The 17,313-nt window shown below is 44.1% G+C and overlaps 2 protein-coding genes across 2 annotated transcripts in view; one reads left to right on the top strand and one right to left on the bottom strand.

Moving 5' to 3' along the window:
* Positions 1-17,313, bottom strand: part of NCAPD3 (non-SMC condensin II complex subunit D3) — a 66,478-nt gene that overhangs the window by 47,994 nt on the left and 1,171 nt on the right. The window contains exons 2-11 of the mRNA XM_084784186.1: positions 15,913-16,067; positions 11,783-11,945; positions 8,529-8,713; positions 8,029-8,190; positions 7,660-7,721; positions 7,294-7,381; positions 4,883-5,016; positions 2,780-2,852; positions 726-851; positions 352-592 (exon numbers count right to left, since the gene is read on the bottom strand). Coding sequence (XP_084640312.1) covers positions 352-592; positions 726-851; positions 2,780-2,852; positions 4,883-5,016; positions 7,294-7,381; positions 7,660-7,721; positions 8,029-8,190; positions 8,529-8,713; positions 11,783-11,945; positions 15,913-16,067 — 1,389 coding nt within the window. The remainder of the gene's footprint in view (positions 1-351; positions 593-725; positions 852-2,779; positions 2,853-4,882; positions 5,017-7,293; positions 7,382-7,659; positions 7,722-8,028; positions 8,191-8,528; positions 8,714-11,782; positions 11,946-15,912; positions 16,068-17,313) is intronic.
* Positions 995-2,338, top strand: LOC311598804 (ferritin light chain 1-like). The gene is given in 3 exon segments (XM_084784203.1): positions 995-1,914; positions 1,917-1,940; positions 1,943-2,338. Coding segments are annotated over 3 exon segments (531 nt in total). The 5' UTR covers positions 995-1,550; the 3' UTR covers positions 2,086-2,338.

Genomic DNA, 17,313 nt, shown 5'->3' with positions numbered 1-17,313 from the left:
CCAGGGTAATACACACAGGAGCCACAGTTAGAGGAGACACGGTCAAAATTGGTGACCACTTTCTTTTGTTTCAAAAAAGTTTCCAATGCACCAGGCTTCCCTACTTAAAAAAGGATTTAAGGTTGGGAGATATGCTCAAATTGTAGAATATATGCTTAGCTGTGTGAGGTCCTGGGACGAAGCCTACACACAGAAATTTAACAACAAATGATAAAGTGGTTTGTGAAGGTTAAAATTAACCACATTCATTTTTTGACTTTTCTTATCTTTTCTATTTTGACCATCGATAGTGGGCCTCATTTGTAGCAAGCAGGTACGCTCTGAGTCATGCCTCCAGCCTCTCCCACTCACTGTTAATGACGACTGTTGATGTGTTGCTAGAGGACAACTCCAGGCAATGTGCAAAGCTGGACAGTGCCTTGCTGCGGACAGTCGGCGCCTTGTCTAAGCAACGATCAAATATAATCTCTTGCACAACGAACTTATGCTTTAGGAACCTCTGATGCTCCAGGAACACTGTGTCGTCCACCTCTCTTTCAGGTAGCTCTAAGAGAGCTAAAGCAACGTCAAGGGTGAAAACCCGGTGTGGAATCTGGCAAGGCACAATTAGAGGAATTTGTCACTAGGAGTAAGAGTCAAAGTTAAAAACTCTCCTGCATACAGAGCTGGCTGCCATCAGGTGTCCAAAGCCAGCACCCAAGCTTGGCTTCAGATACATCTCCTACCTTGCAACTTCGTGAGTATTTGTAAAGCCAGGCAAGGAACGAAGCATACTCCACAGAGGGAAGCCGACTAAGCAGCTGGACCAGGGACTGGGCTGCATAGGTCCGATACTCGGCTTTATCTACCACCTGGAACACACAAATGAAAGCTGCTGGCCACTCACCTGCAGAACAACGGAAGCTCATGACTCCACTGAAAATTACCAAGTGCGATCGGCTCACTGAACTTTAAATGCTGGGTAAATGACTAACAAGTTTTATGTTTTATACCCCATTGAAAACTAAACTATAAGCCTCTCTGCAGAAAAACATACAACTTCAGAGACTATGCACCTCTACAGTACATGGAGTTCAAACTAGCAATCGTTTGCTTAAACAGTTCCACAAATTTATGAACCACTGGTAAAAATTGGAAAATGAGGCTAGTGAGATAGATGGGTCAGCAGTACTCAGTGCTTCTGCAAGGGATCTGGGTTGGATTCTCAGCACCAACACGTGACTCAAGCTGTCTAACTCCAGTTCCAGGGGGATCCAGCAGCCTCTTCTGGTCTCCATGGGTGCCAGACACACACATGTGCACATATATACATGTAAGCAAAACTCATACACATAAAACCTCATGTTAAGAACTGAACATGAGAGCAGCACCGTGGAGGTCCCGAGGATGTGTGTCTTGCTTCAACAGTGTTTGGACTGAACAGACCCCGGGACTCCCTCTTTGTTAGCCTCCATCGGCCTCACAGTCTCCCCAGCCTCCCGGCTGCCCTCGGCTCCTAGGGGCAGCCAGCACCATCTCTTTGCGGTTATCTCCATACTGCGGACCAGCCAATGACCTCCCAGGTTCGTCAGAATTATTCCACCCAAGTGGAAGCTGCCATGAACCACCTGGTCAATTTGCACCTGCGGGCCTCCTACACCTGCCTCTCTCTGGGCTACTGCTTTGATCACAATGACGTGGCTCTGGAGGGTGTGGGCCGCTTTTTCTGCGAATTGGTGGAGGAGAAGCGTGAAGGCGCTGAGCGTCTCCTCAAGTTGCAGAATGAGTGTGGGGGCTGCGCACTCTTTCAGGACGTGCAGAAGCCATCTCAAGATGAGTGGGGTGAAACCCAGGAGGCCACGGACGCTGCCTTGGCCCCGGAGAAGAACCTGAACCAGGCCCTTGTGGATCTTCATTCCCTGGGTTCTGCCCGCACAGACCTCATCTCTGCGATTTCTTGGAAACCACTTCCTGGATGAGGAAGTGAAGCTCATCAAGAAGATGGGCAGCCACCTGACCAGCATCCGAAGGCCGGCTGGGCCGCAGCCAGCGCAGACTGGTGAACCCAGGGGTCTCTTTAAGGGGCTCACTCTCAAGCACGACTAAGAAGGCTCCTCACCTTCCCATGGGCTCGCCCTTCAGCTCTGCACCAGCCTTAGCACCACCACCTGAATGAACCTCTCAAGCCACTTGGCAGCCTTGGAACCCATCCTGGAGCCCCTCCCAAGTCTTGGACCAAGTAAAAATAAAGATGTTTGAAACAGGGGGAAAAAAAGAAAGAAAGAAAGAAAGAAAGAAAGGAGGGAGGAGGGTTGAACATGATTAGATAATTTATATTAATTTGTCTTTTAGGTGGTAAATATTTTGTTCTTTTAAACTTTCTTATTCTTTATAGAAAAATACACTGAAATATTATGAATGAAAGAATATGGTGAGATTTGCTTCAGAAGAAAAAAAAACAGTGTGCATGTCCATTAGGATATATAAACTGAACAACACTGATGCATGATGGGAATGTACCATTCTTCCTGCTCCTGTGCATGTCTGTGTTATAAAAGAACACTTTGCTAGCTGGGTATGGCAGTGCTTGCCTTTCCTCTCTGCACATAGGAGGCTAAGAGCAAGAGGATCCGATTCAAGCCGGCCTTCAGCCATGGAGCAAGACCCTGCCTGAAAACACCTCAAAACCCAACCAGCCAAACAAACAACAACCCCCCTTAAGAGAGCACCTATTAGTACAGCAACCCTTGGCGAGGATACACACTGGCTCTCAAGAACAAACACGCGAAGCGCATGGTACCTGGGCACAGATATGCTGCAGTAAAGTACCAAGTACCGGAAACACAGCCTCCTGCAGTTCATCCACAAGTGAGCTGGGTCAGAGAAAAACACATACATCCCGTTACAATGTATCCATCATGACTACACAGCAGCAACTTCGTAAGTCTCTGTTCAAAACCCAGTACATGGGTATTTCTAGCAATTTCAAAGATTAAAAACATTCTACTTACTGGGGTCAGCAAGATGAGTCAGCAGATAAAGGCATTTGGCCTACAAGTCTGACAACCAGTTTGATCTCCAGAACTCATTTAAACATGTAAAAGTTTTTAAGATAGAACTGACTCCGTTTTCTGAAACCCACCTGTGCTGTGTGGCACGGGCATGAGTACACACCAGCATGTGCCTGTGTGCACATGAGTGCTCGTACACACCACACACATACCACACACATGCACACACACACAAAATGAGGCACACATGCAACAGTAATAACTAAAAATTGTAAAAACCAACTATCCTTTTTGAGTTGTTTCAGTAAAACAATGACTAAAGATACACTACATCAGATTAGAAAAAGATGCTGCCTAGTCAGTTCCATAGAGTTAGCACTGAGAAGTTGAGTCATTAGGGAAGGACAAAAGTTCAAGCTTCGTGGGCTCTTTTAATTATGATAAATCTCATAGTAAAATGTAAAGTACAACTTTAGGATAACTGCATCACTAAGACATAGTGCCACCTTGTGTTAGTTAGTTCAATGAGGTGCTCCCAGTTTAATGAATTCTCCTACGAGAAGATTTACTACTCAATTTGTACCATTATATAAGCATTCAGCTAGCAATATGAAAAACTCTGTTTTTTGTAACATGCTCTCTTTGCGTAGCCCTGGCTGTCCTAGAACTTACAATGTAGAATAGGCCGGCCTTGAGCCTCCCTCTCCTCCCTAGTACTGAGATTAAAGGCATGTGCCATGAGCTCTTACGGAAAAAACAATGTTTCTACTTAACATACCCTAGATATTTAATGTTTTGAAAATTCTTATCCATGAAGCTAGTCAGTGGGTAAAGGCGCCTCCCAATCCAGCTTGGTGACCTGAATTCAATCACTAGGACCCACATGGGGGAAGGAGAGAACCGATTTCCCCAAGTTGTTCTTTGACTTCCTTATATTTGTTAAGCACACACACTCATATGGAAAAGGAAGAAGAAAATGTCCTAGCCAGGCAGTGGTGATTCACACATGCACACCTAGCACTCAGGAGGCTGAGGCAGGAGGATTCCTACAAGGTCTAGGCCAAGCTGGTCTACATAGTGAGTTCTAATCCAATCTAGGTAAGAGTGAGAGCCTGTCTCAAAAACCCAAACCAGACAAATCAAGTGTCAAGAGACACTTGCTCAGTGCTAACATCTCCATTCACACTGCAGGCATGAGCATATGAACACACACACACGAACACACACACACACACACACATACACACACACACACACACACACACACTCTTTCTACTGCGTGTCAAGTAATCAGTGACAGAGGAATGAAAAGTGGAAGACTGTAAACCTTTCCCTTTTCCAATACAGCTAAGAGGGGACTTTTAAGTGGAGCTAAGCAATTCATGGCACAAAACAGTCTATCAATCATTTTAAGAAATTAAAAGCAACTTACTTACTTTCATCCTTCAGCAAGTACTTTTTGTTGTAGAGGGTGGAACAGAAAAGTGAAAACAAAAAAATGTGCAAGAAACAGAAATGTAAGTAGAGAGAAAAAAGTAGAAGAGGCAGATTTGCTCTGGAGAGGTGACTGGCTAAGCAGACACGGACAGGAAGAAAGGGGGCAGCTGTCCTCTCAGGTGACCACACAGATGATGGAGTTAAACTGGAGGCTGACTCTCACTCAAGAACTACAGATCACCATGTCCTTACCAGTGCCAACATGGAAGCTGTCAAATGTGAACTAGGCACAGGAAAGAGATTGGCTACCAAGGATTTAAATTTTGACCCACAAAACTACTACTACTGGGCCTGACACTCCAGTGCCACAAGTGTCAGACACGTTGGTTAGTTCAGGGCTCAGACTTTCAAGGAAGAGTGATAAACAACAAAAATTCAAGATGTATGAACTTTACCTGATAAATTGGACTGCCTGGTTCCTACAATTGATGACGTGGGAGGTTATGGTAACGGGGGCACAATGGGACCTTTTCCCTGCTTCTAACATCAATATTATATTCAGCATTTGATGGAAAATAGAACCAATAACCTAGAAAAGAAAATTTGATTTAAACCATGACAGAGAATCCAGAAGCCCCAAAGGTTTTTGTGCTGACCGCTAGGGATGTGTTTCTTGGACAATGACCAGGAACAGGAAGTGCATGCTATGTATTAGGTTATTTACAGTAATAAGCTACAACAGCTAACTCTAAGAATACCATCTTTTTCCTCAATGTCTTCATATCGCAACACAGAATATAGGGTATGTGGCAAACTGCAATTCATTAATAGTAAATACTAGTATTACCATACCTTAAGAGAGAATACATTTGGATTTTATGAAACATCCAATATATTATTGCATATAATTTATTCATCTGTAGGTATTAAGTACTTTCATATATGTAACTAGACTTAAGAATTTTTGTTTCTTTGTTTGTTTTCAAGACAGGGTTTCTCTGTGTAGCTCTGGCAGAGGCAGGTGGATCTCTGTGAGTTCAAGGCTAACCTGGTCTACAAAGTGAGCCCAGTACAGCCAGGGCTATAGAGGGAAACTGTCTTGAAAAAAACAATTTAAGCATGTGAACAATTCTTTGAGGCAGGCAAAACAATGAATGTATAATTTCCATTGTTATAGGTAACAAAAGAACAACAAAAGGCAAGCTGTTAAAGCCCTGCCAAAACCAAGGTTGTCTCATGTGAAACAAAATATCCTTACAATTAATAATCCTCAGAGACATGGTATAGCTGTAAGGAGGAACTTTCCCTCTGACCACATCTTTTAAAATGCTTAGAACGACATGGAAACACTTCTGTGAATTCCATCACAGTCATAATTCGAGCACAAAGACATGCTAGATTTAATAAACGTGTGCCATGTTGCTGGGCGTGGTGGTGCACGCTTTAATCCCAGCACTTGGAAAACAGATGCAGGTGGATCTCTGTGACTTCAAGGACAGTGTGCTCTACACAGAGAGTCCCAGGCCAGCCAGGATGACATAGCATGATCCTGTTTGTCTTTTACTTTTTTTTTTTAACAAGAAGAATTTCTGTATTTAGCATAATTTCATTTAACTCTGTAGCAATTTTAGGATAAAGGTCTTACTTTCTGTCCTCCTTGTCCCGATGGGAAACTTTCCCAAGGTTAAGTAACTCATAATAGGACATACTGCTAGTAGGAAGTAAAATGGGAATTTGAACACAGATGTGCAGAATCCCACAATGTGTTTAACTACACAGTACTGCAACACATAACTGTATCACAGGAACTGTAACTATAACTATATCAAGCCACAGGAACTTGACTGACCATGGTTTCCCCAGAATATCCTGCTTTTGTCATGACATCTAAGTTGACTGAGGTTCCCTTACTACAATGTTTACTGGAAAAGGTAATTCAGAGGGCAAAATATAGGTTATCGACACTAACCACAAATGACAGCCTAAAAATGTCTGTAGACTACCAATAAAAAAATTACAAACATTGACAGATATTCTCAAACACACATCAATTATAGTCAGAAGAATGCAATTTTTGACTGTTTTATTCTGAGTCAGGGTCCCACTGTGCAGGTATGCCTGGCTTGGAACTTGCTCTGTAGACCAGGCTAGGCTGGCCTCGAACCCGGCCTGTGCTTTATGAGTGCCGGGACTAAAGGCATGTGCTACAAACCCAGGCCCGACTGCTCTCTTTAGGACAATTTGTCAGTTTCTGCCTAAAAGTGTTCAGTCTGTGTCTCCTAGTTAAGTCATACCAAAATTTGTTTCCTCTCAGAGACTTAGAAATAATTTGTTGGGATCATCAAATATTTTGGATATCTACTAGGTAATGAAGGCTGGCTAGCAAGCAGAACAGTGTCCTTTTATTATGGAAACAATATCAAGTCCTGAAATGAAACAGTAAATCAAGATGGTATCACAGTCCGCTGCCCCTCAGCTACAGAGCATGTGTGCCGAGACACTTCCCCAGTGAATATCTAAAAATGTGCCAGTTGCAACCCTGTATCAGTTTTTCTACAGATGTCACTATAGTACAACTTAATTTGTAAACCCACATACAAGCTGGGCAGGCACGCAGCCCACCTGCAACCCTAGCACTCAGGTAGACACAGAGGAATTGCAGGACAAGTTGTTAGCTCAACTAAATGCAGTATACATAGGTTCACAAGAATGAGATGAGCAAGAATTAAAAAGTACAACAGCTGTAATAGCACACTGTTATAAAAGATATGCAGATGCTCTCGGAAAACGGATTGCCAGGCATCTTTGCACTGTGTGCTCTGCCCACTGTCAATCAACTAGGGTATCAGAGTATTTTCTCCCCTACCTTAGTTCCTTCTCCGTGCAGTGGTGAGCACAGCAAATACAGTCCGTAGTAGGCCAGCTCTGAGATGTGCTTTGCTTCGTTAAGATTCCTAAAGACAAGGGGAAGCCATGGCTGCTGGATTTGACTTTTCTAGGAATGTCCCTTAGCCTGAAGCTTCTTTAGTCATTTATCTATTTCATCCCTGTGTGTGCTGGTCTCAACCTCCCCAGCGGCTCAGGGACACGGGTGCCACATCAGCATTTTCTATGAGCTAAACTGAACTGAATACATCCTGCTTATATACTAGTTAGGATAAAATAGCACTCAGTTCTGAAAACAAAACAAGACAATATCATCAGAGCATCACGATGCAAGAGTAAGGCTCACCTGGCTTGTGAAACCACAAATTTATGAGGAACTGGCTCAAAGTTAGTTAACGCAACAAACACCTGGAAGACAATGTCAAGAAAGGTGTGAGCTTTGTCTACTCAGTAAACACTAGGCATAACAGTGGTTTCAGCCTTCCTAATGTTGCTACGCTTTAATGCAGGTCTCTATGTTTTGGTGACCCCTCCTCACTATAAAATTATTTTTGTTGCTCCTTCATAACTTTTAACTTTGCTAGTTATGACTTGTAATATAAACAGTTTTGGAGATAAGAGGTTTGCCAAGGGGGTCGCAACCCACAGGCTGAGGACTGCTGAGCTCTAACTTCGTTCCCTGAAGTTACCCCAAGTCTTGGGAATTTTCACTCACCTCTATACAAGTCTGAATAGACTGTGGCTTTTCTTTAAGGGAGAACTTGGGCAGGAGCCTTAAAAAATTCTTTAGAAGATGAAATATGGCATTTCGTATTTGAGAAAGGTCCCGAGCAGAAAAATACATCTCCTCTTCTTCCTCTTCTGACAAGTCATATACCTGGATCATGGAACACATGCAAATGACTATGATGTTGTCTCCCATGCGGGTCCCACGGCTCCATTTGCCCAAACGAAGTAAATACCAGTCATAGCCGTGCTCATCAGATGAGGTGGCTGCGGAGGTCTGTGTTGTTCTAGGTCTCCAGGACCACAGCAGTCTGGTCTGCACTGGTCCACTTGACTAATTGTGTGTGTGTGCATATGTGTGTTTTGACAGTTTGTTGCTCTGAATGTCCTGAAACTCTGTAGACCAAGCTAGCCTCAAACTTAGAGACCTTCCTGCAACTGTCCCCAGGGCTAGGCTTGGAGATGTGTCCTTATCCACCCACTCCTTACCTCGTAATCCTCCTTCCTTGGCGGTTTTCCTCTTTTTCTGCCCCTCCTATAGTTAACCTTAGAACCCTTGGGTTGTTCCTTTTTTCTTTTCTGATTCAAGTTGGAGTCTTGAGGCCAGCTCTTCTTCAGGATCTGAATGCACTTGTCGAACATCACTGGGTGGAACACTTGATTGACTATGCTGCCTAGGCACAGCACAGAGAAAATAAGCAGCTTAGGTTTTTGTTTGTTCGTTTGTTTTTTTAAAGATAGGGTCTTGCTAACTTGAAACTCAGAACCCCCTGCCTCATTCTTTGGAGTGCTGGGATTACAGGCATGCCCCTCCATCAGCTGAAGCCAGGCAGGTTTAATTGCCTTAAAATATGTTTATTAGGTGGGAGAGATAGCTTAGTGTATAAAATATCTACTGTGTAAGTGTGAGGACCAAGGTTCAGATCCCTAGAACTGACATAAAAGCTAGGCAGCAGGAGTAGCCTGCCTGTACCTCCAGCACTCAGGCAGACCCGGAATCCCTAGGACAAGCTGCTAGCTGGACTGACTAAACTGATGAGCAACTGTGAGCTCTGGGGTCAGAGAGGCACCCTGCCTCAACAGAATGGGGGGTGATCAGGGAAGTCATCTGAAGTTAACTTCAGGCTTTATATACATGTGCATACATTCATCACAAACACACACCAATGATGCACATTAACAACAGCTGCAAAGTTTAAGAAGCGTGAGCTGGCCTTCCAAGCTGGTGCTGAGGGAAGAGTGAGCCTTTAGTAAAAGATGTGCCACTTTTAATTTCAGCCCTAGAACAGAGTGACAATGCTGATGAAGCAGGAATAAAGAACACAATTCTAACACCTGGTCCTGTCATTTGAACTCATTTTACACCTGTCTCCCACTGAAAACGACTGTTAAAAACTGGACAAAGGTATCTAATATAACCAATGTAAAACACTAAGAAAAAAAGGGTAGGGTACAGATAAAATTTGAAATTGCCCTAATCTTGTCTCTGTAGGCAATTTCTAGGTCAGCAGAGAAAGGGTTAAGTCCAAGCAGACGACAGCCATGCAATGAGAGGAATCAGAGTCAGAAAGGCAGGCCAGCTGGGACATACAGAGGGGACTTCTAGAGGAGTGGCAGCTTCCTATGTAAAGCATAAGCTCCAGGGTTCTGTGCAGGCTGACATCCCTGTGCACCTGTTGGTGTGTAAAACTCCATCACGGTGAGTGAACAACCATTTCCAAAAGCCAAAAGAAAAATGATTTTCAGACTCCACACAGGGCTGACACATTTGAGCTCTGCCTAGCCAGAGAACAGAGACACTTTAAACACTCAAAGCATCAAGCAAACATGGGAAATAGACACTAGCAATAGTCATAGTAATACACAGAATAGAGTAGTGGCATAAACTCAGGCATGTAGATCAACAGAAGAAAACTGAAGACCCAAACATGAGTACATACAGCTCCAGCCATTTAATATTTGACAAAGATGCCAAAAACATAAGCTGGAAAAAACCAGCATCTTCAGCAAATGGTGCTGGGAAAGTTGGATGCGCACACGTAGAAGAATGAAGTTAGACACGTTTATCACCTTGCACAAACACTAACTCCAAATGGCCAAAGACCCATGCCTGAAGCACTGGAACTGCTAAAGAAAAGGCAGGCAGTGCCCTACATGATACAGAGGGCACTTTCTGACTAGAACTCCATTTGCCCAAGAAAGAAGGCCAGCAAGGGACAAGGGGGTCTTCAAGAACTAAAAAGCACAGCTAAAGAAACAACTTGGTGAAGGGGAAACACACAGAATGGGAGAGGATCTCTGCCAGCTATAAATCTGACAGAGGATTAATATCCAGAGTATATAATGTGTAAAGAATCAAAAACAAACAAATAATTTAAAAAATGGGCCAGGGACTTAAAAAGAAAATTCTCAAAATTAAAAAAGAAAAGGGTAAGAAATATCTCAAAAAAAAAAATGTTGCTGGTCCCTAGCAATTAGAGAAATGTAAATCAAAACAATTTTGAGATTTCATCTTGCCTCAGTCAGAATGACAAAGATAATCAACAAAAAACAAAAGCAAAAGCTAGAGAGTATACAGGTAAAACGGAACCCTCATTCCCTTTTGCAGGAATTGTGAATTGGTGGAGGCACTATGGAAGTTTGTGAGAAGAATTCTTAAAAAACTAAAAATAAATCTACCACCTGACTCGGCTATCCCACTCCCCAGCATGTGCTTAAAGGACTTGACATTCTCCCGGACAGTTATTTGCTTGGCCATGTTCACTGCTGCTCTAGTCACAGTATATAGGGCAGAAAAACAACCAAAACAAGTCGGGCATGGTAGCATGCACCTGCAATCCCAGTACTCTGGGAGGCAGAGGCAGGCGGATCACTGCTGAGTAGGAGGCCAGCCTGGTCTACAAAATGAGTCCAGGACAGCCAAGGCTATACAGAAAAACTTTGTCTTGAAAAACCAAAGCAAACCAACCAAACGAAACAATAATCTAAATGTCCTTCAACTAATGAATGGATAATGAATGGTATATCTACACGATGGAAGAATATTTAGCTGTAAAGAAAAATGGAATCATGAAATTTGAAGGTAAGCCAGAAAGGATCGCATTGAATGAGGCAATCTAACTACGCCTCTCCCCCCAGAACAAATGTTAAATTTTGCAAGTTCTTTCTCAGGGTAGGGGAATAGGGAAGCTAGAGAGAGAGAAATTGTAGGGCACAAGTGATGTGATGGGGAAATGGGAAAAAAAGGGGAAGGAGGTCCTAATTAGGGAGGAAGGGGGAGATGAATATCTAAAACAGAGTAAAATAACAATAAACACATCTGAAAATGTAACAAGGACTCATACCCCCAAATCTGAGGATACTAACAATCAGGTGCCTTATATAAAACTTTGAGTAATTATTAACTTTGTTTCTCTTTGAAGATGGCTATTTGCACATAAATGACACACATCTTTCTGCATACTTCAAATCACTTCTTAATCTCCAATACAATGTAAATACTATGTAATATCTGCTCTGCTGTATGGCTTGGAACTGAGAGAAAAGTCTGTCCATGTTCAGTACACATCCAATCACCAGAGGCTTAGGAGAACACACACACACACACACACACACACACACACACACACACACACACACACACACTCAACAATGCAACATTTTCTTTTCAAGCATTCTTTCCACCCAGTTGGCTGCATACAGATGTGGAACCTCTAAGTACAGAAAGCCAGGCGTATACATACCTGGTACCTCTAGTAGCAAAAAATAGAGTCCAGCAGCAAGAAGGCCGAATTCTCGATACTGTGCACTGGCATCTTTTTTATGTGCTTCCTGGACAAAGTGACAGAGCAACGCCACCAGTGTATTACTGGAAATCTTATTCTCAATGAAGAAGGTCCAGATGCTCTGGGAGGAGAGTGCAAATCACAAAAACCGATCATTAGATGAATTGGAAAAAAAGCTTATTGCTATTTACAAAGGCCTAGCTTCTCAAAATAGTAAGAAGGAGTGTAAATACAGTTCAGTGCTTGCTGCTCAATGTAAGCCTTGGGCTGGATCCTTACACACAAACACCACAAATCTGTGTGCATGTGCAAGCACGTACACACAGTCTAGCTCCTAATTACAAATGTTTGTCATCTCCAAAGAGACAGAAACAAAAACTAAGTTGTTTCTGCCTGAATCTGAGCCGCCACCACAGGCTTGTGTGCTCAGCGTTTGTTCTGCTGCTGTTGCTGCTGCTGCTGCTGCTGCTGCTGCTGCTGCTGCTGCTGCTGCTGCTGCTGGGGAGCATTAGGAGGTAGGGTCTGGCTCACAGAAGGAGGTCACTAGTGGCAGCCCTTTGAAGATTACATGGTTCGTAGCCATCTCTGCTATTTAGTTTATAGTAATGAGAGAAGTACTCTACTTTGCTTTCTGTTGCTCTGTAAACATCAGGACCAAAAGCAACCTGAGGGGAGGGGAGAGTTTACTTGGTTTATACTTCCAGGTCACAGTCCGTCATGAGGGAAATCAGGGCTGGCACGTGAGTAGGGACTGAAGCAGAAATCTTGAAGGAATGCTGCTCACTGGCTAGCTCGCTGCCCTCTGCTCGGCTAGCTTTCTTATACAGCCCAGGGCTGTCCTCCCTAGTTCTGGTACCATCCACGGGGGCTGAGCACTCCTATATAAGTTAACGATTATGAAACTACCCCACAGACAAGCCTCCCGCATTGGTTCCCTCCTGAGTACAAACATGCACCAGCACAACAGGCCTTGAGTATCTTTAAAAGTAGCAAAGGCTAACAAAATCCAGAAAATCACCCTGCACGGTTGTTTCCTCCTTCCTTGAAAAATTAGGGCATGTGGCACACACCTTTAATCCTAGCACTCTTAAGGCAGCAGGTGGACCTCTGAGTTCAAGGTCAGTGAGGTCTATGACAGCCAAAGCTAAATAGTGAGACCCTGTCACAAACAAAAAGACAATCCAGCCCCAAACAAAAAACAAACCGAACCACTAACAAAAGGGTAACCAGGTAGGTGATGCTACAGAGCAGGCATACTGTACAACACAAACTACTTTACAGATTGGTGACAGTCCTAACAAAACTGGGCATGGTGACATAGGTCTGTAACCTCAGTGTTTGAGGCCAGCCTGGACCGCACAGCAGGACCCTGCTGGGGAATGAACAGGAAGGGAAATCATTCCGTAGTCTGCTTTCCTTGACAGTCACACTCTCACTGCTCTGCCCATACTGTCTAGTCTCCAGAACTCCCCTTGCTGTCACCTCAGCAGATGTGGTCCCACGGCTGCTGTCTAGTCTGCAGGGCCTGCACTCCCATCGCCGACTCCCCTGCGGCCTCACTCGATACTTCTCCACTCCTGCTCTGTGCTCTTCTTGCCCTCGCTAGCAGCTTGTCTGTCTACCTGCACCTTGGCCCACGACGTTTTGCTCTTTTAGCCTTCTGGCCTGCATTTCTAACTACCAATTATACCTTCCTGGGACCCTCAAATGTACTCTCACCTCGGTTAATAGCCTTCTCCTGGTTTTGTTGTTGCTCTGGGTTTCTCCTGGCAGTCCTGGGGACTGAGCCTAAGGCCTCACGCAGGCTGGGCAAACTGTGCCACTGAGCTACGGTCCTAGCCCTTCCTCCCTTATACCTAACCTGGCAATTTATGCCATGCCCGAGATACCTGGCAAAAACTTCTTAGTTCTAAAACCTCTATTCATTCTATCTGAAAAACATTCATGTTTTCAGCCTTCCATTCCAGCTTCTTCTACAGCTGAAACTCCAGAGTGCACCATTAGCATTCAACCTACTATTCCAGCAGTCTCCCAAGGGTCCTCCTGGCACAGTTTCCCCCACTGTAGTCTGCCGATTTGCTCTACATTTGCTCTAAAGCAGATCTATTCATGCTGTGAGCTATTATATGCACGCTACTTAAAGCAGAGCCTTATACATGACCATGCCTTATTAAACGTACCAAACTCCAGGAGCAAAGCCCATTTATGCTGGCTAATTTTATGTTACCTTGACACAAGCGAGAGTTGCTTGGGAAGAGGGGACTGCAACTGAGAAAATGTGCCCACTGGCCTGGCCTGTAGGCAAGCCTCTGGGGCATTTCCCTGATTGATGGTTGATGTGGGAGCCAGATCACTGTGGGCTGTGTCACCCCTAGGCTGCCAGTCCCAGTGCTGTAAGGCAGGCTGAGCAACCCACAGAGCATGCCAGAAAGCAGCCTCTGCTCCAGGTTCCGGCCCTGGCTTTCCTCAGTGATAGACTGTTACCTCCAAGTGTAAGACGAAATAAAACCTTCTCTCCCAAATAGCTTTTGGTCATGGTGCTTTATCTCAGCAGCAGGGACCTAATTAGGACAGCATTCGAAATCAGCTGTAATCTGTTTTCCTAGCTTACTGCCCTATGTCTCCCATGTTTTGAAAATTCTGGATGCCACTCATAACACACTTTCATGATTCTCAACATTCCTTGCATATTCCCACTGTCTCTCAACCCCAACCCAACCCAAGTACTAAACGAAATGCTTAGTATTACTCTAGAGGAACGTGTAAACAGACAGTTTACTCCTGAGCAGTCCTGTTTGGCCCGGAACTGCAACTCACAGTGATCCACTGGCCTATGCCTCCCAATGACTGGGATTAGAGGCGTGCTTATCACATCTAGCCTGTATTAAGGCTTTCTTATTCTGTTTCTTAGCCTTTTGAGTTTTTCTTTTCCACCTTTATAAAAACCTTGTTAAATTACATTTATTTATTTGCTTATTGTGTGTGTCTCTGAACACTTGTGAATTTATCACAGCTCATGTGGGGGGGGGGGCGTTGGGGGGACAAGTGCAGGAGGTGGTTCTTTCTATCGTGTGGGTCCTGAGAATCAACATGTGGGTTAGGGGTTAGGGATTAGGGGTTAGGGGTTAGGGGTTAGGGGTTAGGGGTTAGGGGTTAGGGTTAGGTTGTTAGGCATGGTAGCAGGCATCTTCACTCGCTGTGTACTGAGCAGTCAGCCCTCTTGCTGGGCCCTTTGGGTTTTTGTTTTTGTTTTAAAGACTTTTTAATGGAGAATTTTCTTTATAGCCCTGGGTGCCGATATCTGCAGCAACAATCAATCCCCTGCCTCATCCTCCCAAGTACTGGGATTACAGGTGTGAGCCACTCAGATTGCTTTTTACTTATTTATTGTTTTTATTTGTTTGTTTGAGACAGGCTCTCACTATGTAGTTCTGGCTGCCCTGAAACTCACTCTGTAGACCAGGCTAATGTCAAAGTCACAGAGATCTGCCTGCCTCTGCCTTCTGAGTGCTGGGACTAAAGGTGTACACCACCACATCCAGCTGACTTGATTCTTTTAAAAAAGAAGCTGATGATCGCAATACTAATAAGCACAGGAGAAACCATGTAAAATACCAGAGACAGGCAGATTCTGGAAGAAATCCCAAGCTAGCAAGGGACTACTAACTCAAAGACAAAGGTGGAAGGCATTTGATAACCACGGTTACACTGTCCTCTGCCACATCTATGCCCCGCTAGCATGCCAGGCAGAACACAGTATTAAGCGGTGTGCAAATCACCTAAGTACTTTTCAGTTTACTCCAAGCTTTCTTAAAAGTTAAAACATGCCAGAATTGTTATTTCACTTTCCATGGCCATTTTACTTGGCTTGTCTGGTTCGCTTCCTTTTTGCTTCCCCCTTCAAACTGCTATTGTAAAAAGGTGGTCATGTCTTGAAAACAAAAAGCAAAGGTACTAGGACAGTTCAATGAACAAAGTATAGTTTTCACAATACTCTTATCCAAGAAAACCATTTTTAACTTCATTATAATGGCTCTCCCCCTCTATAACACATAAAGAGGAGTTGCCTGCTTTGTTTCTCGTCTTACCTCTAAAGATCCACTTTCATCAGTAGCAAAGGGGAAAAGGCTTCCATAGAGTCTGGTGAATGCATCCGTTCCAGTCTCTAGGATCTCTGCTACTATCCTGGGATCCAAAGGCTCAGTCTCCGTGAAGTCCAGCTCCCACACTGTGTTCACCCAGTCTTAAGAGAAAACGAGGTGGAATTAATAAATGCTCTGCATCTGGTAGAAAACAATCACCTTTACATGCCAGGCATACTCTAGAAAACAGTCGCTATTCACATTTAACTACAGTCATACAGGTGTCATGTAATAAAAGGAAAGCCATGAAGAGTAAGGAAACCTTTTTAATGCTAGCATGGTGGATGGGAGTAATCCCAGCACTTGAAGTCTGGTGCAGGGGGACTGCCACAAATTCAAAGCCTAACCAGACCTACACAGTGAGTCCCGGACCAAATAGAGCTGCTCAGCAAGACTGTCTCAAAAATCCGAAAGAAAATATGAAGAAAATCTCTTTTTAAAATCATAATAGACAGCTCACCTATTAGGTTAATTACCTAAATATATAGATGGGTTGGTGGTCAGGAGCACTGAGTGCTGTTGTAGAGGACCCAGGACCATCTGTAGCTGTAATCTTTGGGGATCTGATACCCTCTTCTGGCCTTCTGTGGGCAGCTGACATGCATACGGTGCACAGACACACATGCACACAAAACACCCTTTCACATAAAATAAAAAATGAATCTAAAATACCAAGAAGGAAACATGAGCTATTAGGTGTAGTAGGTGCAGGGAAGAGCTCGTGAACAGACTTAGTGATCAAGTTTTCTTGTAAGTTCCACTCTGAAAAGACACATGCATCACCGAGTTCTTCAGCCACTTCTCTGTGAAAAATCTCACGAGCAAGTTACTGAACCCAAATTAAAACTACAGCATTTCACTGGCCCCTTGGACAATAATCTCATGTCCAAACACAGGAGCCACTTCCCCAAAATGTTTACACTAAAAGAGACAAGCCAGGCTCCTCAGTGGCTCCCAAGCACACTAATGAAAACAGAGTCAAAGAGACAGCACCACAGCCTTCCACGTCGCTCCTCACCAGGCTTCCCAGCCCTAAGTGCAACTCATTTTCCTAATCGGACATTTCTCCACCCCCATCTAAAACTAGGGCCAGATGACTATGTGGATATTTCAAATTATTAGCCAGGTGTGTCTTCAAAGTAATATTCAAGTTCACCATCATTTAGGAGGATGTTTAGGAGGAAGTCGGAAGAGTATGGATGTAAAGACAGAAGAAAGGAGGCCTTGTCATATATAATGAGGCGGCGATGGGGTACCACAAGCAGCTGGGGCGGGGATATATTAAGCTGGGAAGGGGGAAGGGGAGTGGCTGGAACTTCTACTGGGGGGTAGAGTGGGGGGGTGGTC

The sequence above is a fragment of the Acomys minous genome (assembly GCF_964271855.1).
Source record: "Acomys minous genome assembly, chromosome: 5".
Lineage (NCBI taxonomy): Eukaryota > Metazoa > Chordata > Mammalia > Rodentia > Muridae > Acomys > Acomys minous.
The sequence above is the reverse complement of the archived record's forward strand: the minus strand, read 5'-3'. Positions and strand labels throughout refer to the sequence as shown.